General features: G+C 36.5%; 1 protein-coding gene across 1 annotated transcript in view; it reads left to right on the forward strand.

Moving 5' to 3' along the window:
- Window positions 1–10,890, forward strand: part of LOC132559496 (twisted gastrulation protein homolog 1-A-like) — a 31,156-nt gene extending 20,266 nt beyond the window's left edge. Inside the window, exon 4 of the mRNA XM_060224123.1 lies at window positions 7,241–10,890. Coding sequence (XP_060080106.1) covers window positions 7,241–7,614 — 374 coding nt within the window. The 3' untranslated portion in view covers window positions 7,615–10,890. The remainder of the gene's footprint in view (window positions 1–7,240) is intronic.
- The last annotated feature ends 11,802 nt before the right edge of the window (window positions 10,891–22,692 follow it).

The following is a 22,692-nucleotide window of genomic DNA, read 5'->3' on the forward strand; positions in this document are numbered from 1 at the left end:
CCTGTGAAGGGAACTTCACAGTTAACTATTAGGAGAAATAAACAGCATTTATCTCCTGTGAAGGGAACTTCACAACTATTAGGAGAGATAAACAGCATTTATCTCCTGTAAAAGTTCCTTTACCTGTAACAAGAGATAAACAACATTTCTCTCCTGTGAAGGGAACTTCACAGTTAACTATTAGGAGAAATAAACAGCATTTATCTCCTGTGAAGGGAACTTCACAACTATTAGGAGAGATAAACAGCATTTATCTCCTGTGAAGGGAACTTCACAACTATTAGGAGAAATAAACAGCATTTATCTCCTGTGAAGGGAACTTCACAAGTATTAGGAGAGATAAACAGCATTTATCTCCTGTGAAGGGAACTTCACAACTATTAGGAGAGATAAACAGCATTTATCTCCTGTGAAGGGAACTTCACAGTTAACTATTAGGAGAAATAAACAGCATTTATCTCCTGTGAAGGGAACTTCACAGTTAACTATTAGGAGAAATAAACAGCATTTATCTCCTGTGAAGGGAACTTCACAACTATTAGGAGAGATAAACAGCATTTATCTCCTGTGAAGGGAACTTCACAACTATTAGGAGAAATAAACAGCATTTATCTCCTGTGAAGGGAACTTCACAACTATTAGGAGAGATAAACAGCATTTATCTCCTGTGAAGGGAACTTCACAACTATTAGGAGAAATAAACAGCATTTATCTCCTGTGAAGGGAACTTCACAGTTAACTATTAGGAGAAATAAACAGCATTTATCTCCTGTGAAGGGAACTTCACAACTATTAGGAGAGATAAACAGCATTTATCTCCTGTAAAAGTTCCTTTACCTGTAACAAGAGATAAACAACATTTCTCTCCTGTGAAGGGAACTTCACAGTTAACTATTAGGAGAAATAAACAGCATTTATCTCCTGTGAAGGGAACTTCACAACTATTAGGAGAGATAAACAGCATTTATCTCCTGTGAAGGGAACTTCACAACTATTAGGAGAAATAAACAGCATTTATCTCCTGTGAAGGGAACTTCACAACTATTAGGAGAGATAAACAGCATTTATCTCCTGTGAAGGGAACTTCACAACTATTAGGAGAAATAAACAGCATTTATCTCCTGTGAAGGGAACTTCACAGTTAACTATTAGGAGAAATAAACAGCATTTATCTCCTGTGAAGGGAACTTCACAGTTAACTATTAGGAGAAATAAACAGCATTTATCTCCTGTGAAGGGAACTTCACAACTATTAGGAGAGATAAACAGCATTTATCTCCTGTGAAGGGAACTTCACAACTATTAGGAGAGATAAACAGCATTTATCTCCTGTGAAGGGAACTTCACAACCATTAGGAGAAATAAACAGCATTTATCTCCTGTGAAGGGAACTTCACAGTTAACTATTAGGAGAAATAAACAGCATTTATCTCCTGTGAAGGGAACTTCACAACTATTAGGAGAGATAAACAGCATTTATCTCCTGTAAAAGTTCCTTTACCTGTAACAAGAGATAAACAACATTTCTCTCCTGTGAAGGGAACTTCACAGTTAACTATTAGGAGAAATAAACAGCATTTATCTCCTGTGAAGGGAACTTCACAACTATTAGGAGAGATAAACAGCATTTATCTCCTGTGAAGGGAACTTCACAACTATTAGGAGAAATAAACAGCATTTATCTCCTGTGAAGGGAACTTCACAACTATTAGGAGAGATAAACAGCATTTATCTCCTGTGAAGGGAACTTCACAACTATTAGGAGAAATAAACAGCATTTATCTCCTGTGAAGGGAACTTCACAGTTAACTATTAGGAGAAATAAACAGCATTTATCTCCTGTGAAGGGAACTTCACAGTTAACTATTAGGAGAAATAAACAGCATTTATCTCCTGTGAAGGGAACTTCACAACTATTAGGAGAGATAAACAGCATTTATCTCCTGTGAAGGGAACTTCACAACTATTAGGAGAGATAAACAGCATTTATCTCCTGTGAAGGGAACTTCACAACTATTAGGAGAGATAAACAGCATTTATCTCCTGTGAAGGGAACTTCACAACTATTAGGAGAAATAAACAGCATTTATCTCCTGTGAAGGGAACTTCACAACTATTAGGAGAGATAAACAGCATTTATCTCCTGTGAAGGGAACTTCACAACTATTAGGAGAAATAAACAGCATTTATCTCCTGTGAAGGGAACTTCACAGTTAACTATTAGGAGAAATAAACAGCATTTATCTCCTGTGAAGGGAACTTCACAACTATTAGGAGAGATAAACAGCATTTATCTCCTGTAAAAGTTCCTTTACCTGTAACAAGAGATAAACAACATTTCTCTCCTGTGAAGGGAACTTCACAGTTAACTATTAGGAGAAATAAACAGCATTTATCTCCTGTGAAGGGAACTTCACAACTATTAGGAGAGATAAACAGCATTTATCTCCTGTAAAAGTTCCTTTACCTGTAACAAGAGATAAACAACATTTCTCTCCTGTGAAGGGAACTTCACAGTTAACTATTAGGAGAAATAAACAGCATTTATCTCCTGTGAAGGGAACTTCACAGTTAACTATTAGGAGAAATAAACAGCATTTATCTACTGTGAAGGGAACTTCACAACTATTAGGAGAGATAAACAGCATTTATCTCCTGTGAAGGGAACTTCACAACTATTAGGAGAAATAAACAGCATTTATCTCCTGTGAAGGGAACTTCACAACTATTAGGAGAGATAAACAGCATTTATCTCCTGTGAAGGGAACTTCACAACTATTAGGACAGATAAACAGCATTTATCTCCTGTGAAGGGAACTTCACAACTATTAGGAGAGATAAACAGCATTTATCTCCTGTGAAGGGAACTTCACAACTATTAGGAGAGATAAACAGCATTTATCTCCTGTGAAGGGAACTTCACAACTATTAGGAGAAATAAACAGCATTTATCTCCTGTGAAGGGAACTTCACAACTATTAGGAGAGATAAACAGCATTTATCTCCTGTGAAGGGAACTTCACAACTATTAGGAGAAATAAACAGCATTTATCTCCTGTGAAGGGAACTTCACAACTATTAGGAGAGATAAACAGCATTTATCTCCTGTAAAAGTTCCTTTACCTGTAACAAGAGATAAACAACATTTCTCTCCTGTGAAGGGAACTTCACAGTTAACTATTAGGAGAAATAAACAGCATTTATCTCCTGTGAAGGGAACTTCACAACTATTAGGAGAAATAAACAGCATTTATCTCCTGTGAAGGGAACTTCACAACTATTAGGAGAGATAAACAGCATTTATCTCCTGTAAAAGTTCCTTTACCTGTAACAAGAGATAAACAACATTTCTCTCCTGTGAAGGGAACTTCACAACTATTAGGAGAGATAAACAGCATTTATCTCCTGTGAAGGGAACTTCACAACTATTAGGAGAGATAAACAGCATTTATCTCCTGTAAAAGTTCCTTTACCTGTAACAAGAGATAAACAACATTTCTCTCCTGTGAAGGGAACTTCACAGTTAACTATTAGGAGAAATAAACAGCATTTATCTCCTGTAAAAGTTCCTTTACCTGTAACAAGAGATAAACAACATTTCTCTCCTGTGAAGGGAACTTCACAGTTAACTATTAGGAGAAATAAACAGCATTTATCTCCTGTGAAGGGAACTTCACAACTATTAGGAGAGATAAACAGCATTTATCTCCTGTAAAAGTTCCTTTACCTGTAACAAGAGATAAACAACATTTCTCTCCTGTGAAGGGAACTTCACAGTTAACTATTAGGAGAAATAAACAGCATTTATCTCCTGTGAAGGGAACTTCACAACTATTAGGAGAGATAAACAGCATTTATCTCCTGTAAAAGTTCCTTTACCTGTAACAAGAGATAAACAACATTTCTCTCCTGTGAAGGGAACTTCACAGTTAACTATTAGGAGAAATAAACAGCATTTATCTCCTGTGAAGGGAACTTCACAACTATTAGGAGAGATAAACAGCATTTATCTCCTGTGAAGGGAACTTCACAACTATTAGGAGAGATAAACAGCATTTATCTCCTGTAAAAGTTCCTTTACCTGTAACAAGAGATAAACAACATTTCTCTCCTGTGAAGGGAACTTCACAGTTAACTATTAGGAGAGATAAACAGCATTTATCTCCTGTAAAAGTTCCTTTACCTGTAACAAGAGATAAACAACATTTCTCTCCTGTGAAGGGAACTTCACAACTATTAGGAGAAATAAACAGCATTTATCTCCTGTGAAGGGAACTTCACAACTATTAGGAGAGATAAACAGCATTTATCTCCTGTGAAGGGAACTTCACAACTATTAGGAGAAATAAACAGCATTTATCTCCTGTGAAGGGAACTTCACAACTATTAAGAGAGATAAACAGCATTTATCTCCTGTAAAAGTTCCTTTACCTGTAACAAGAGATAAACAACATTTCTCTCCTGTGAAGGGAACTTCACAGTTAACTATTAGGAGAAATAAACAGCATTTATCTCCTGTGAAGGGAACTTCACAACTATTAGGAGAGATAAACAGCATTTATCTCCTGTGAAGGGAACTTCACAGTTAACTATTAGGAGAAATAAACAGCATTTATCTCCTGTGAAGGGAACTTCACAACTATTAGGAGAAATAAACAGCATTTATCTCCTGTGAAGGGAACTTCACAACTATTAGGAGAGATAAACAGCATTTATCTCCTGTAAAAGTTCCTTTACCTGTAACAAGAGATAAACAACATTTCTCTCCTGTGAAGGGAACTTCACAGTTAACTATTAGGAGAAATAAACAGCATTTATCTCCTGTGAAGGGAACTTCACAACTATTAAGAGAGATAAACAGCATTTATCTCCTGTGAAGGGAACTTCACAACTATTAGGAGAGATAAACAGCATTTATCTCCTGTAAAAGTTCCTTTACCTGTAACAAGAGATAAACAACATTTCTCTCCTGTGAAGGGAACTTCACAGTTAACTATTAGGAGAAATAAACAGCATTTATCTCCTGTGAAGGGAACTTCACAACTATTAGGAGAGATAAACAGCATTTATCTCCTGTGAAGGGAACTTCACAACTATTAGGAGAAATAAACAGCATTTATCTCCTGTGAAGGGAACTTCACAACTATTAGGAGAAATAAACAGCATTTATCTCCTGTGAAGGGAACTTCACAACTATTAGGAGAGATAAACAGCATTTATCTCCTGTGAAGGGAACTTCACAACTATTAGGAGAAATAAACAGCATTTATCTCCTGTGAAGGGAACTTCACAACCATTAGGAGAGATAAACAGCATTTATCTCCTGTGAAGGGAACTTCACAACTATTAGGAGAGATAAACAGCATTTATCTCCTGTGAAGGGAACTTCACAACTATTAGGAGAAATAAACAGCATTTATCTCCTGTGAAGGGAACTTCACAACTATTAGGAGAAATAAACAGCATTTATCTCCTGTAAAAGTTCCTTTACCTGTAACAAGAGATAAACAGCATTTATCTCCTGTGTGGAGAGGTTTAACTGTCCCATGTTAAGTCAGTTTGGAGAGGTTTAACTGTCTCATGCTAAGTCGGTTTGGAGAGGTTTCACTCTGTGATTCCTGGTAACCAGAAAGGTTATCAAGGTGAAGCTTTACATGAACTTAAGGGGACTTGATTTGTTTTATGTCAGACCCCAAAACAACTTGTAAAATAGGCATATCACATTGTGTATTTTGACTTGAGACTACATATATAAGCTAGAATCTGTATTGGCTGATGATGAGGGTATATGCGTCAGGAAGAAGGTTTTTCATGTTCAGGAGGGATTCAGTTAATTTAGGAACTATGTTGTAGCTCTTTTTGATTTTAAGCTGTTTTTGAAGTTTGAAGACTGCACATGTTTGTCTGGAATAGGACAAGACATAACCAGGTGCCTGTATGTAGAGAGACATCATTTCTCTCGTAAACATTGAGTTTTATGGCACAGTAAGGTAACATTGGATTCTGTCATGTACCAGAGATTGATTTGTATTATTACACAACAGACACAAGTAAATGACTGCTTTCAATACAACTTTAGAATTCTATACAGTATTGTCAAATGATTAAATTGCATCCAGCTGTCCACTTAGGACCGGTCAGTTTTGATAAGGACCATAATTGTTAAAACCAAGGATGTAACTGAGGAAAATCTAAGTTGGTTGAAAGAAAGAAATATATAAAACAGGAGAATGTTTTGATGACACATTTTATTGGATTAGGATCAAAATAATTTTATAAATGTTGTTAATTATGAATTCCACAAAACAAAAAACAAAAAAAAACAAAACCGGAAAGTATTATTTCAAACATCAACAAAATACAGTTTGTGTGGCTATAAGAATGGTGTTTATTCAGTAATGAACTCGCCCACATTTCCTGCAGTTTCTGTAAGATTTATCATTAAACTGATGAAGTTTTCATTCCTTGCTAATTGTAGAATAAATATTCAAGGTTGAAGTCGCATATTTCATCACAAAAACCTGTCTATAAAGTCCACCTTATTTCAAAACCAGCAATTGTCTGCAATGGTCACCTCTGTATAACAACCAACTGCTTGTAAAGACCATCCTACATAATAATGCCTGTCTATGTAGGTCACCTCTTTGTAAATACCTGTCTATAAAGGCCACTGCTGTGCCTCTCCATAAACAAACCATTTATCTGTAAAGCCCACCTGTATAGAATAAATACCTGTCCATAAAGCCCACCTGTATAGAATAAATACCTGTCTATAAAGGCCACTGCTGTGTCTCTCCATAAACAAACCATTTATCTGTAAAGGCCACCTGTATAGAATTAATACCTGTCTATACAGGCCACTTGTATAGAACATAAACCTCTTTAAAATGGTCACCTCTACATAAAAAACAATACATAATTATCATAAACCTGCTGATAAAGACCACCTGCTGATAAAGGCCCTTTGTGCCTGCTTCCTTGTGTGGTGTAGACATGTTTTACGGTTTCATACACGAGAGGCAATAGATGATATGAAGTACCTACTGACAGAGCTCTTAGCCTATGTCTGGTAATATGCCCACTCATTATTCTGTTGTTTAATAAAATTATAAATGACTGCTACGTCACTGGCCTGTAATAAGCCCACCCCTTAGTTAAGTAGTAATGTGCTGGTCCTTAGAACTTATTGCAGGATAATTGTGGCACCGAATCTGATGCTCATGGACTTTTGTAATTACAGGTAAACGTGAAAGGGTGAAACCAGAGTACCAGGAGGACACAAACTGTACTGTGGCATTCATGTCCGAGTGTAGCGCCATGCAGAAGTGTAAGGATGCATGCAAGTCAATGGGGGCGAGTCAGTATCGCTGGTTTCACGACCATGGGTGTTGTCAGTGTGTCGGACATACCTGTCTCAATTACGGACTCAACAGTCCTCGCTGCTTCAACTGTCCACCCCCTGAAGAGGTCGACGACCTTGAACAGGAGGAGAGAATTATCCAGAAGATGAACAGAATAGATCAACAAGTTATGGAAATGGAGGAAGAAATCAATGAGGAATTTGGTGAGGAAGATGATGACGAGGATGAACCAGAAGTTGATTTAGATGGCTGAGTGTCATTAATATTCTACGGAAAAACACTAATAGCATTATGTTTTGAAACAGTGTTGTGAGGAGGAAAACTTGATGATTACAGTATATGTGGAGAGTTATCACTCTGATGTAAGTAAAGCTTACAAACGTTTAGGAAATATGGTATAATTGAAAGCCTACTTTCAGAAGTTTTTGCTGAGGAGCATTCATTAAAGTTTGCTTTGTTAAGGGATATATATCGGAAGTAAGTTATGGTGATGAATTTGTTATGTAAATATTTTTTTACAATAAATGAAACAGCGTTCAACCTACAGCTGATAGCATTAAAACACACCCAGACTGTAAGAGATGATTTGTAGTTAACTTAAAGGAATCAGTCAAGCTTGTCAGTATTTGATAAATTGTCTTTTTTTTTATTTTCATGTTATGTGCTACCTTACATGTTACATGTGACATTTATTAAAAGTTGTCTCCCTTATGAAACTACCTGACAGTGTTTTTAAAATTCCAAGTGTGCCCCCTATCACAATCATTCCAAATCACCTCTTTAGGAAACTAAATTCATTTCACAGTAAGGTAGCATACATCCTTAAGTCTCCATGTCACAGTAAGGTTGCATACACCTTTAAGACGCCATGTCACAGTAAGGTAGCATACATCCTTAAGTCTCTATGTCACAGTAAGGTAGCATACATCCTTAAGTCTCCATGTCACAGTAAGGTAGCATACATCCTTAAGTCTCCATGTCACAGTAAGGTAGCATACACCTTTAAGTCTCCATGTCACAGTAAGGTAGCATACATCCTTAAGTCTCCATGTCACAGTAAGGTAGCATACATCCTTAAGTTTCCATGTCACAGTAAGGTAGCATACATCCTTAAGTCTCCATGTCACAGTAAGGTAGCATACATCCTTAAGTCTCTATGTCACAGTAAGGTAGCATACATCCTTAAGTCTCCATGTCACAGTAAGGTAGCATACATCCTTAAGTCTCCATGTCACAGTAAGGTAGCATATAGCATTTAACTTAAATGTAGACCAAATTACATTTTATCATATAAACCGTATCATTTGTTTCATCATCATCATTGTCATTGAGCAGTCTTCACACACATTTCATCAACTGGTCATTGTAGTGATATTTATGTTAAATTATGAATATTGTTTTAGAACTGCCTTGTAGCAATCACATCATTTAGTTGTATTGTCAGTTTATTTGTCTGAATCTGTTCAGTTATCTGAGTAACATCATCATTTACAATACCTGTAACAGGGAGGTCAAGATTAGTTCAGGGCTTGCCTGATGCCAGACTGGCTCATCTCTTGTTTGTATTGCACTCACTTAAACATAAAAACTTTTCAGAGCTTCAGTTTCTTTATATTAGACCAATGCCAAGGATTGATATTGTGATCTAAAAATCAAATCTTACAATTCTCCCTGCTTAATCAGTCAGATTAATGCTTAAAAATGAAACCTTGTTTGTTTGTAATCTTTCCTGGTCAAATGAATCTTAAGGACAATAAAATGACAAGTAAGAAAATTTTTTTAGTGAACTCACAATTTTACTTTTGTGATTAAACATTTTGTAAATTTGTACAAAAACCTGAGTACTTTGTTAAAGAAAATGTAGTTCTGTTGCAGATAACAAGTATTTAATTGATATTAATTGTTTGTTATATTAAATAACCGTTAGCGATTTATCCATTTTTTTTTTGACTCACCAATATGATTTTTTTCACTTTTGCTCTAGTTTTACCAGCCAGTTGGGCTTTACTTTCTTCTCAAGAAAAACACTGAAGATTTGTGAGGAGAAATAGGAATTACTAGGAACACTAGATGATATTGAGAAGTTTTAAAACCGTACACAAATTTTGGCTCCATATTTGAAATAGTTTTGAAGAAATCATTGAAATAATCTTTAAGGCAACAGTATCAGGGGTGGATTTTAAATCTCATAGGCCATAAACGCAAACCCCTTAAAAAAAGTTTGATGGATTGATGAAGGGTGTAACGTGTTATCTAATGTTTTCTAAATCTGATGAAAACCAGCTACTATTAATGAATGTAATACACTATTTACAATTGTTATGGTATTCACTTTTGTATGCAAATAAGGTGCTACACTAAACATTTGGTTTTAATTTCTGATTTTATATAATTTATATTGTTCTTCCAAAGGAAATGTATTTTACCAATTTTTGAGTTTTTATTTTAAAAATCAAATTTTATAATCTTTATAAAATGAAATTGATTTTACTACATGTATCTGTTGTAATATGTATGTTTAAACTTTACACGGTTGTGCATTTATTTATAATATTTTATATTGATCAATTAAAGTGTCTGAATATGTATATATAAATATATAGAGTGAGCAGAAATTATGCCAGAAAATAGCCCTATTGTATTTTCAAAGCAGTTGAAAGGAAAATTCATGTTTAAAAACAAAGAACAAAAACAACTCTTTATTGACCTGTTTTATGTATATTTTTCTCTACATTTTGTGATAACTTCAGCAGATGTCATAAATAACTTTAGTTATAGTAATAGAGAAGGAAAAGTGGACAAAGGGAAATAACTCGTGTCTAAATAATTTTACAGTGATTGGGAAATTTGTGAAATAGTGCTGAGGAAAATTTCTGATTAAAGTTAAGATTAATTTATTTGATCATTTTTTAAATTTGAAGAAAAAAAATGGACACAATTCCTGACTTGGGTGCTTAAAGAGCTATACAAAAATGAATATCTAGATTTCTTCACAATAATTTCCCTTCTTTTACTTCCAGTTTGATTTTACAGACATGTCTGTATGTAAGATATCTTCCAACTTCTGACACGTGTAGTTCAAATACAATCATGATTCAGAGAGTCATCAACAATCACACCACAATCTTATTTTACAGTAAATGTATTTGTTTTTTTGAAATTGCTTCAAAATTTTCAATAATCTTCCACAGAGATTTGCAATCTGATCTGTTTCTCTCTACTTCCCTGTTGTGAGAAATACAAAAACATTTTGTAATTGCTTATATAAAATTTTCTTGATGTTATGGTGAATATTTGATATCAGATTTTCTTACTTTTAAATGAAATTCTTACCAGAAAAATCCTTCTTGGTTATGTTTTCAAACAAACAAAAATATCATAATAATTTGAAGTATTGAATATTTTATCATCTGGCTACAGGCTGCACCATGTGTTTTATACATTGTAAACCTGCATTACCAAGATTTCATTGTCATTTGTGTGGATATCATCAACCTTAGACCAAAGAAATAAACATCTTATTAGCCACTGAAGTGTTTGTGTTTCTGATACACTTAGTAAAGGGATGGGGAGGTATATCCTTAGTTAGTTAGTTGGTTAGTTAGTTAGTTAGCTAGCTAGTTAGCTAGTTAGTTAGTTAGAGGTTTCCACCCTTGGACTCCTCCTGTCTCATTGACAAACTCAGTGTTCTGGCGACTGGCAGGTATATCCATCTCTACAATGCTTGTGTACAAAGTACATATTCGCAAGATAAAACCATAGAATTTGACACCTGATTAGATTTTGATGGTCATTGGCCAAGGTTAAAGGTCAAATGTCACCCTTGACCACTTTGATTTTGAATTAAGAATCTTTTGTAATGAGGACAAGATATCTGGTGGACTCCAGAGCGGGTTAAGTTTATATTCACCCTGTGGCATGCCATCCAACATTTTGGTAGTAGTCAGTCAAGGTCAAAGGTTCTACTATTCCAAGTAAAAGCTTGTGTACAAGATATCTGAATCTCTCACAAGATTTAGTTCATCTGCAAACCATAGTATTACACATGATTAGAATGACCTACATCTTACGTACAGTTTGTACAGTCAAGGTTAAAGATTCAAAAGTCAAACTGGACACACTTTTCAGATAAAAAAAACTAATTATGCATGATATATCTCATAAACACTTAAACAGACAAAGCTTAAAACAAAGATCGTAGACTGGGTGTGTATCTATGTGAACTCCTGCTCTGGTGGATCAAAGTTTGGTTACATAATGATTGTCAGCAAATGCTACTTCCGACTGAAGGCCTGAAGGACCAAGTGAGTTTATGCAGTGGTGAGTCATACATCCATCATCAACTTTCCCGGGTATACAACTTCTTCGGCAAACCAAAAAGCCTAGACTCGTGATATTTGGCCCGAACAATCCATAGATCCAGTTTCTAAAAAGAAGTTTTGTGACCCACGTTCAAGGTCACAGGGGTAACATTTGTTAAAACCGTTTGAACACATTCGCATTGACCAAGACTTCACTGTCATTGATGTGAAATATTTATGTATTTGTGAAAAGCATTAAATACCAAATGAGCGATACGACTGATGTCTCGTTTTATACTTGTTTTATCACATCTCCGACGATAACGAGGTGAACTTCCCTTTCCTTTGTAGCAACATGAGCATCTCACGTTTTATTTATAGCAACACGTGTACAATCTGCATTATGTTTACATATACACAATATAGATTTCCTTCAGGCATCTGATGTGTATCCTGCATGCTTTAAATGAAGTACAAGCGCTATACCAATCAAACTTGGAAGGAATAAATTAATACATTTTAGTAGGGACATCTAGGTAAAATGCTTTTTTTCTTGCGAGTGTGGGAAACTGGGAGGAAACCTTCCCACTCCATCCTGGAGAAGAGCGATTTGGGGCAAAATGTCCCATTTGCATGAATTCTTGGCATTGAAAAAATTACAAAACTCCATTTACATATTATTTATCAAGATGAACTCAATAATTTGGTATTTAGGAGAGGAGACGTTTATTGTAGCGTATTTTGCATTTGCTTAAAAAAGAGCTTACTAGCACAGAAGTACAGGCGAGAACATGTGTGATTCTTGTTTTCTTCGTAATACGACGTTGTTTGTTGTGAAAATAATTAAACGGAGATGTTAATTACAATTAGTATGTGTAGTAAGGGAGATAACTCTTGTTGAAACTAGTAGAGATCCTTCTGAACTAAAACTAACTGTTTGTTGCAATAAACGGGACATTGTGGAAATAATTGTGAAATTCCTAAACAAAAACATCTAACCATCTACCGTCCAAGGAATCTGGTGAATAAAAAAATTAGTTTACATTAAGAATTGATAACGAACTGACGATGTACAACTCATTAAGAATTGATTACGAACTGACGATGTACAACTCATTAAGAATTGATTACGAACTGACGATGTACAACTCATTAAGAATTGATATCGAACTGACGATGTACAACTCATTAAGAATTGATTACGAACTGACGATGTACAACTCATTAAGAATTGATTACGAACTGACGATGTACAACTCATTAAGAATTGATTACGAACTGACGATGTACAACTCATTAAGAATTGATATCGAACTGACGATGTACAACTCATTAAGTATTGATTACGAACTGACGATGTACAACTCATTAAGAATTGATATCGAACTGACGATGTACAACTCATTAAGAATTGATATCGAACTGACGATGTACAACTCATTAAGAATTGATTACGAACTGACGATGTACAACTCATTATGAATTCGAAGACAGTTATGCTTAGGAATTCGAATTTTATTCTTACATTCAATCTCCCGTCGAAAAAAATGCCCGCTTGCTTTCATTGTTTTTTTGAGAACAGAATGTTCTTACTATAAAGAATTAAATAATTAAAACCTGAATGGATGAAAGCTAGGAGGTCTGTGAGGAATAAAATAAAATACAGATTGGAGAATTAACACCAATAAATTTCTTGATTTCAATACTGAATAAATTCAAACGTTGCCTACATGCTAAGAAAAACCTTGTTTGATTATAGAATCCACCATCCACAGCTTTCAAATACGTATACCTGTTCAGTGATACCGCACATTTCAACATTTGGCCGCGAGGTGACCATGGAAACGGTTGGACATTTCTTTCCCAGTGAAACACGAACATGTACTGTGTGTGTCCAGGCTCGGCCGTCAACTTTATAACAGACAAATTTATTGAAAATTCATCACGATTCCTTTTTGACGATCTACATGTTAAAGGCGACAGAAATAAGGACATATTTGGAAAAATTCATGGCAAATATAACTTTGATTGAATATTTGTTTCTGAATTCGTTCATGTTTTCCCAACAGACGACTCGCATATTCTTTCTTAACAAACTTGTCTTCTTAATTCACTAAATTTGAGGATGAAGCTTATCACAATAGTTCATATAGATTGTGCGATGTCATTTTAAATTACACGTATACAAGAAAATCAGTATTTATTTAGTGTCGATATCGTGGCTCTGTCATTATTGGCCCCCGTCGGCTGTCAAGGTCATCAATGTACTATCGTAAAACACCAATTGGCTGAGAGAGACCATGGTACTGAGCCTCGATCCAGGAAAAGTGGCAGGGCACATCAGAGGTACTGACTCTGGGAGATCAGAATGGGGTACTACAGACTCGGTAGTTTATCTCGATTTCTGAAAAACATGAACAGCTTACCACTGAACTGCTTCTGGCGTGTGCTGGCTTCTCTTGGTTGTGATATTTCCATTTCTAGATAGCAGTATTCCTTCTCCACAATATCATGGCTTCTGTAGAAGTTATAGATAGATTTTCAGAGTTGTTTTCACAGCGTTTGCTGGTTGTATTTTTGTCGCCGTCATCGATGTCGTGATTGGATGAGATATACAGTAAGTTTGTTCAGCTGGTTTAGTGAGGTCTAAACCGTAATTTTCAGTAGTTATAGGTGGTATAACACTCGTTATAACATAACTACTTTGTTATCAATGTAATAACACCTGTGATAACATAATTACCCTGTTTTCTGTTTTTTAAAAACCAGTATCACCGATATGTCCCGTTATCAGTGTCATAACACCTATTATACCATAACTACCCTTTTATCACCAGTCTAATAACGCTCATTATAACATAATTGCCCAATGTTATCAGTGTGATAACACCCATGTCACATCCTGTTGACGCTACGTCATCTTGTGAAAATGTCGTCACAAAATGGCTGCCTCTGTTTGATAAAATTCTCCATATTTCAACAGTGACTTTGTCTTTGTGACTTTGTGAAATTGTCAAATATGTAACTTCTATGAGTTATGAGCTTGTTTTTTCTCGCTAAGGCCAATATTACTAAAGAAAAAATGTGAAATGAAAAATCATTCAAAATCTTATATCTATCTCACACGTGTGATATGACCTAGCTGACTTATGATTGGCTGAAGACTCCAATTATTTTTTTGTGATACAACCTCACGTGTCAAATGCATTGGGACGTCACCAATGCTAGAGATACCGATGATGAGATGTCACCAATTCTGATTTAGTATCTGTCGTATCAAATGGTTTATTCATAAATGCTAACAAAAGAATCAAAATCACGCGATAAACAGAATATTAGACGAGTTTTCAAAATGAAACTCGTCTCGAATCTAACTTCATAAAAGCTCGTTTTACATACAGGTGTGAATGTATCTCATATCGCATGTACGCTTATGTTGCTCAAAAATCTTTATTTATGTTATAACAAATTAATTCTCATCACAATAAAATAAAATTTTAGATGTTTCAATGCAATGTACTGCTTTTAATATTTTAAATGAAACTTTTGAAAATCGTCAGATTTCTAAATCAACTGTTATTGCTTTAGGATGTTTGTAAGACATATGTTTTTGACAAACATAACTGATAGGCAATGTTTATGCGAAGTATCTACACACGATTAATTCTTCAATTTAATTATCATTTTGTAGTCATTAAAAATCCTGCAAGTCATTTAAAAAACGTATCCTTAATACTCCAGGGGTTACGATCACTTCCGCTCTCTGCACCCCTATAACATGTCATGGCAAAATTGAAGGCTCTGTAGGCAAACACTATATGGACAAGACTAGCTTGGTCCCTTCATGTATCAAACGAAGCTCGTGGTCACAAAACAGGGCATAAGCGTTTTTCAAACTGTTATATATCAACATCAGCTTTTGTCTTGAAGGTGTTTAAGAATATATCAATATGACAAAGGTTAGATAATTACCGAAATGTATATTCATAGACACGCGCATGTAAGTGACCATGAAAAGGCAACGTGCACTGTAACCTGAGCGAGCTAGAGGCTAAAGCGAAAAAATATGGATCTTCTGTCGTAGTGTATGTTAAATGTAGCTAAATTATGATTGAAAAAAGTACCAGTAAAACGTAATCTGCTGACCAAACTACAATGCTTCTAATTCTCGTTACAGGGCAACTATTGTTGAAAGTATTATTCCCCTCAATGGTTACGAGGAACTGAGAACTAATACTGTTACCCCGGCGAACATCATCGATAGGCAATGTCCATGCGAAGTGTCAACACACGATTGATTCTTCAAGTTAATCATCATTTTGCAGTCATTAAAAACCTCATTGTAATTCAACCCTTTAGACATGTTATCCTGCCAGTCATTTTAAAATGCAATGTACCCAATTCTGGACCAACAACCCCTGTATTACAGTGTTATTGCCCCTTGATAAAATTCTAAATCCCTGGCATAACTTTGCTTGCCTTTTAACTAGGACAGTGAAAGTAGGCGTGTACATTGATCATACTAAGAGGATGTGTTGTGTACGAAATTCAGGACCTGAAACCCCTCAAATACAGAGTTATTTCCCTTTGTTAAAAGTTTGTCTCCAATTGTGTTCGGAGAGCATTCATCATGTTCACTGATCTCTTGTCGTGTACTGTATGTTCTTTTAAGGTTTAATTTTTAATTAAAACATTTTGGAACATTTTGCAATGGCAGTTGTCGGTGAGATTGGTAATCATAATTGCGAAGTTATGACTGTCAAGTTGATGATGATGATGACAACAGTTGTGGTATACGTACACACTTGCATTATGTACATTACTATATGTGAAATAAACACGTTCGTGACTACATAATTAAACTGATTTGCCCTAAATCTGAACGATAGATAATTTTATACGAATGCGTTATTATGACAAGACATGATTTTAAGCCATGGCGCGTCCGATGTTGTCGAGACATATAATTAATTTGTGAACAGTTTTTCACCTAACTTTCGTTTGCCTCTATACGGGCTCTAAGTACAGAGAGTAATATCTGATCCTTAAATGTCAAACATTTCTGTCCAACTGAAGACACAGAAACCATTATAAAGACTTAACGGTGTAGCATTACGCCGCTAGCACGAAAGTTATAAGCTAATAGAAGCTAAATTCCCGGTACTACAACAGGGAACGAAGATATATGATTATTGAAAAATTTGTGATATTTGTGAAGAAAATGAAATAAAAACATGATTTCCCCCAATTTCGTTAAGAAAATGATACTTGAAGTTTGGAAACCGACAAAAGGAATATCGAACTAGATCAATATCCGCCATAGTGTCTCCCGTCACCACACGTGATGTCCACCATAGTGTCTCCCGTCACCACACGTGCTATCCGCCATAGTCTCTCGTCACCACACGTGATAACCGCCATAGTATCTCCCGTCACCACACGTGATAACCGCCATAGTGTCTCTAGTTACAACACGTGATATCCGCCATAGTCTCTCGTCACCACACGTGATAACCGCCACAGTATCTCCCGTCACCACACGTGATATTCGCCATGGTGTTTCCCGTCACAACACGTGATAACCGCCATAGTCTCCCGTCACCACACGTGATATCCGCCATAGTATCTCCCGTGCCACACGTGATAACCGTCATAGTGTCTCCCGTCACCAAACGTAATATTCGCACTGGTGTCTCCAGTCACCACACGTGATGTCGCCATAGTGTCTCCCGTTAAAACACGTGATAACCGCCTTAGTATCCCGTCACCACACGTGATATTCGCCCTTGTGTCTCCCGTCACCACACGTGAAAACCGCCATGGTGTCTCTCGTCGCCACACGTGATATTCGCCCTGATGTCTCCCGTCACCACACGTGATAACCGCCATAGTTTCTCCAGTTACCACACCTGATATCCGCCATAGTGTCTCCCTTCACCACACGTGATATTCGCCCTGATGTCTCCCGTCACCACACGTGATATTCGCCCTGGTGTCTCCCGTCACAACACGTCATGTCGAAGTAGTGTCTCCTGTCACAACACGTGATAACCGCCTTAGTCTCCCGTCACCACATGTGATAACCGCCATAATGTCTCCCGTCACCACACGTGATAACCGCCATAGTCTCTCGTCACCACATGTGATAACCGCCAAAGTATCTCCCGTCACCACACGTGATAACAGCCATAGTGTCTCCCGTTACCACACGTGATATCCGCCATAGTGTCTCCCGTCACAACACGTGATAACCGCCTTAGTCTCCCGTCACCACACGTGATATTCGCCCTTGCGTCTCCCGTCACCACACGTGATAGCCGCCATAGTGTCTCCCGTCACCACACGTGATAACCGCCAAAGTATCTCCCATCACCACATGTGATAACCGCCATATTGTCTCCCGTCACCACACGTGATATCCGCCATAGTCTCTCGTCACCACACGTTATAACCGCCATGGTATCTCCCGTCACCACACGTGATATTCGCCATGGTGTCTCCCGTCACCACATGTGGTATCCACCATGTTGTCTCTTGTCACCACATGTGATATCCGCCAAAGTGTCTCCCGTCACCACACGTGATGTCCGCCATAGTGTCTCCAGTTACCAAACGTGATATCAGCCATAGTGTCTACGGTCACCACACCTGATAACCGCCATAGTGTCTCTCACGACCACACGTGATAACCGCCATAGCGTCTCCCGTCACCACACGTGATATCCGCCATATTGTCTCTCGTCACCACACGAGATAACCGCCAAAGTGTCTCCCATTACCACACGTGATATTCGCCATAGTGTCTCTCGTCACCACACGTGATAACCGCCATAGTATCTCCCGTTACATCACGTGATATCCGCAATAGTATCTCTCGTCACCACACGTGATAACCGCCATAGCGTCTCTCGTCACCACACGTGATAACCGCCATAGTATCTCCCGTTACAACACGTGATATCCGCAATAGTGTCTCCTGTCACCATATGTGGTATCCACCATGGTTTCTCTCGTCACCACATGTCTAAAAACTAAAAGTTAATATCGAAAAAACTGAAGTGATGATATTCAGTAAGGGGAGACAACCCCAACACTTAGCTTTTACATATGATGGTAAAACTGTAGAAGTTGTAAAGTGGTATAAATATTTAGGAGTTATTTTTTCTAGGAACGGATTGTTTAATCACAATATAAAACATCTATATAATAAAGGTATGAAAGTTCTATTTGGAGTTATTGCTAGATGTCGTACTCATAATTTATCTATAGACTGTCAAATTGATCTGTTTGATAAAGTTGTGAAGCCAATATCACTATACGGCTGCGAAGTGTGGGGCTTCTCAAAGTTGAACCTTATTGAACATGTACATACGAAATATTGTAAATATATATTAAATGTATCGAAACATGCACCCAACAGTATGGTTTACGGAGAACTTGGGCGATATCCGTTGATTATTAACATCAAAATAAGAATGGCAATTTTTTGGGCCAAAATTGTAACATAGACAATGAAATATTACGCAAATTGTATTTGTTATTGAATAAGACCAATTCACCATGGATTGAATTTGTAAAGAGTATTTTTAATGAATGTGGATTGTCTTATGTATGTCAAAACCCTATCAATGTAAATATTACTTGGTTAAGAAATGTTTTGTACTCTGTTTTATATAGTCAGTTTCTACAATCCTGGGAAAGTAATATTATGAATATTTCTAAATGTATAAACTACAGAATGTTTAAAAATGTACCGAAACTTGAAAGTTATCTAATCAAACTACCTATTAAAAATAGAAGGATCTTAACAAAATGTAGAACATGTAACTTCAATCTCCCCATAGAAACTGGAAGATGGAGAAATGTACCCAGAGAAGACAGGAAGTGTTTGATATGTGATTTAAATGAAATAGGGGATGAATTCCGTTATATCTTTAAATGCCAAAATCCAGAACTGGTACAGTACAGAAATTTATATATTCACCCTCGATATCGTAACATACCAAATTGTATTAATTTCTACAACTTGATGAACTGTTCAAGTTTCAGTACATTGCACAACCAATGTAAATTTCTTACTATTCTTACACCAAAACAAGGTGGCACCACCGCTGCCTCATGTCTTGGTGTAACTTTACCAGTGGTGTAATCTCAAGAGATGGTGTACAGAAACAGGTGCCACCTTTTTGATGTAACCTTTATCCCAGAAGTTTACATTGTAGAGCACAGGGAAAGTTTTTTTCCTTGTTTTGTCGATTTCATACAATGTGTCATAATAATAAACATACTTTTTGTATCGACACGTAAACAGCTCGGTCATAGAGAGAACACATCACCTGATATTGTTTAATTTCATAAACCATTTAACCATTGTACGTCTGTCAAATTGCATTTATTGTCAATATGAATGCAATCTGGGTGACAGATAAATAGAATGACGTCCTGTTTACGATGTAAGGAATGTCTGTGATACATAAACATGTATATTTATCAATCTAGCTTGTAGATCAATACATAAGTTGAATTGTCGTAAAGTATTTACTTATGGTTTAACTTGTAAATACCGCGGGTACCGGATAAATCAAGATAACTTCCCTTCAATCACCAGTCAAATATTCTATTCCTCTGTTAAGAGCTTTACAAAAGGAAAGAGTCATTTACATCAAATTAGCTTGAACTTGATTAGCCACTATCGTTACTACATATCTTCCTCGATTTCACGAGTATGTTTTGTTGGTACGATATATTGATAAGTCATGATGGATTAACATTTGATAAGAACACATGAGCAGCACTTCAGATATATATGATACTGTCCAAGAGGAATTCCTGGTATTCTTCTTTACCTTCAAGTCTTCCTGCTGGAACATGTTTACCGAGGAGGGTCATTAGGAAGTCTTCGTGCTGAAGATTGTCCAGATAGACAAATAATGGTCTGACATATTTATCTATAGTTAGTGTCCTGAATACGTCACGAAGGTCAGCTGTAGCTCGACAGTCACATAATGTACAACAGTCTCTATGTACAGTATGTTACATAGTTTACACGGTTGCTCTATCCACTGAGGGGAACATGTCACCATTTTACACACAAACCTGAAAATGTTGAGGTCTTCCGCAGTTTTCAGTGTTTTCTACAGAATTTAAGGAGACGTACCATGAATGTCTTGATATCGCAAAATGTCCAGATCGTCCACAAGTCTTTTGTTCAGGAGAACGTCCTCCATTGTTTTAATAGAATAATTGACAATCCGTTTCCATGACATTTTTTGACAGGAAGTGGACATTTGTTACGTACCCTTATAAGAATTGCTGTAAGTTGTATTTACATAAAATAGACCAGATATCAGGTATAAATCCGAGCTGGTTATAATCTGGGTCTTGTCTACTTCAAGTCGTTACTCCTTATACGGATATTTCCGAAGACAAGAGCTGAGCTTTTATTGGAATGACAATGCCACATTTCCACCTGTCTGATACGTGCCCCTTGTCTAACATTGCATTGGATTAAAGAGTTTCAGGCTACCAAAGAATAACTGACGTCCCCATAACGTTCGTTACAAATATTGTCAACTCCTGGAGCTTTGTTAAGTTTCTGGATCCTGATCGCATCCATCAGTTCATCAGGTGAAAAATTATAACTGTTTATATCGGAGTTACAGATGATTCATCTGCCTCAGGTGTAAATCTGTTCCAAGTAGTTTGGGAATGCTTCACCGATATCGTTGGGGTGATGTAGACTTACAATTATACGTCTACGAATTACATTATATTTGTGTTTATGGTATAAACATATGTCACGTGCAGTATATTAATTATTTGTAATTTCATATATGGAGAAGAGTTGCTAGAACTTGTCTCTGATCCATTTATCTGCTACTACTAATAAAATATGTTTAAATCATTTTGTCCAGCTATTTATAACATTGTGTATATATCGTCATCTTTATAAAGGTGGAATAGTACGTTATCAAGCTTTTCAATAAACTGCTGGTTAGGCATCGGACTGATGGGCTGGGATAGTCTGTGAAAGTCATGGCGAGTGCTGTTGACCTTGACCGGAGTCGTCGTAATTCCGAAATCCACTTCTATTTCCACTTTCCGGAGAAGAGTTTCCTTCCAAAATGGCTTTCCTTTTAACTATGTTGACTACATATATTTATTCCGTTCAGCTCAGTCCAAGAACTTTGATCAGAATTAAATACCGTGGCTTTATTGATTATTTGGGAACAGATTTATCGTGTGACCGTCACTGTCGACCATATTGCTGTTTTATTTGCAATGAAGAAATGATAAGTTTAGATAAGAGGCATACATTTTAGAATTTTTATTTACAAAACGAAAGGCCGCTATATAATCTAAAGTAAAAAAAATCGTTCACCTGGAGCGAGAAATCCGCATTATGTGCGATGCAGTATGTCCTCAATAGCTGCATATGAATAAACCAATAATTAAATTAACACGAAGTGGAATCCGAGTCCTGAAATACTCCTCAATAATCACCTCGTACACACACTGTCTTGAGTAAATAAACAGTCACTCGCCTTTCAAATGAAGACACATATTTAACTTGTCAATACAGTGTGCCGAGGTAACATAACGAAAGAGAACTACCGAGTTGAATTTGTTTTTGACTTGTGTTCTTGATAAGGTAGTTGCAGATTTGAATTACCTGTCATAGATGTACCTGTATATGATATTTGTTCCCAGTAAATTCCATTATCTACATTGCAATCTAGGTGCTCATATCCCACAACAGACAATTTGCCTGTATAATCTTATTGCGTATCTCTAGCTGTCTATCGTCATTTTTAGAGGGATGTAACAGTTGGGCAGATTTGATGTCGTAGATCGTTCAATGCACGGATAGCGTACGAGTCTAAAATTGTCTTCCCTCATCAGCTGTGTTACAGTGTCCAATGTATATATATTTATGTTTAACTAAAAACATAAAATAGATTAAATACGACAATGTCACCCTAAGATGACGTATTGTTGTAGTGATCATGTTAGTCACTGTCTTAACGGTT

The sequence above is a fragment of the Ylistrum balloti genome, unplaced genomic scaffold (genome assembly GCF_031769215.1).
Source record: "Ylistrum balloti isolate Yb309-2 unplaced genomic scaffold, AGI_CSIRO_Ybal_v1 Utg370928, whole genome shotgun sequence".
Classification (NCBI taxonomy): domain Eukaryota; kingdom Metazoa; phylum Mollusca; class Bivalvia; order Pectinida; family Pectinidae; genus Ylistrum; species Ylistrum balloti.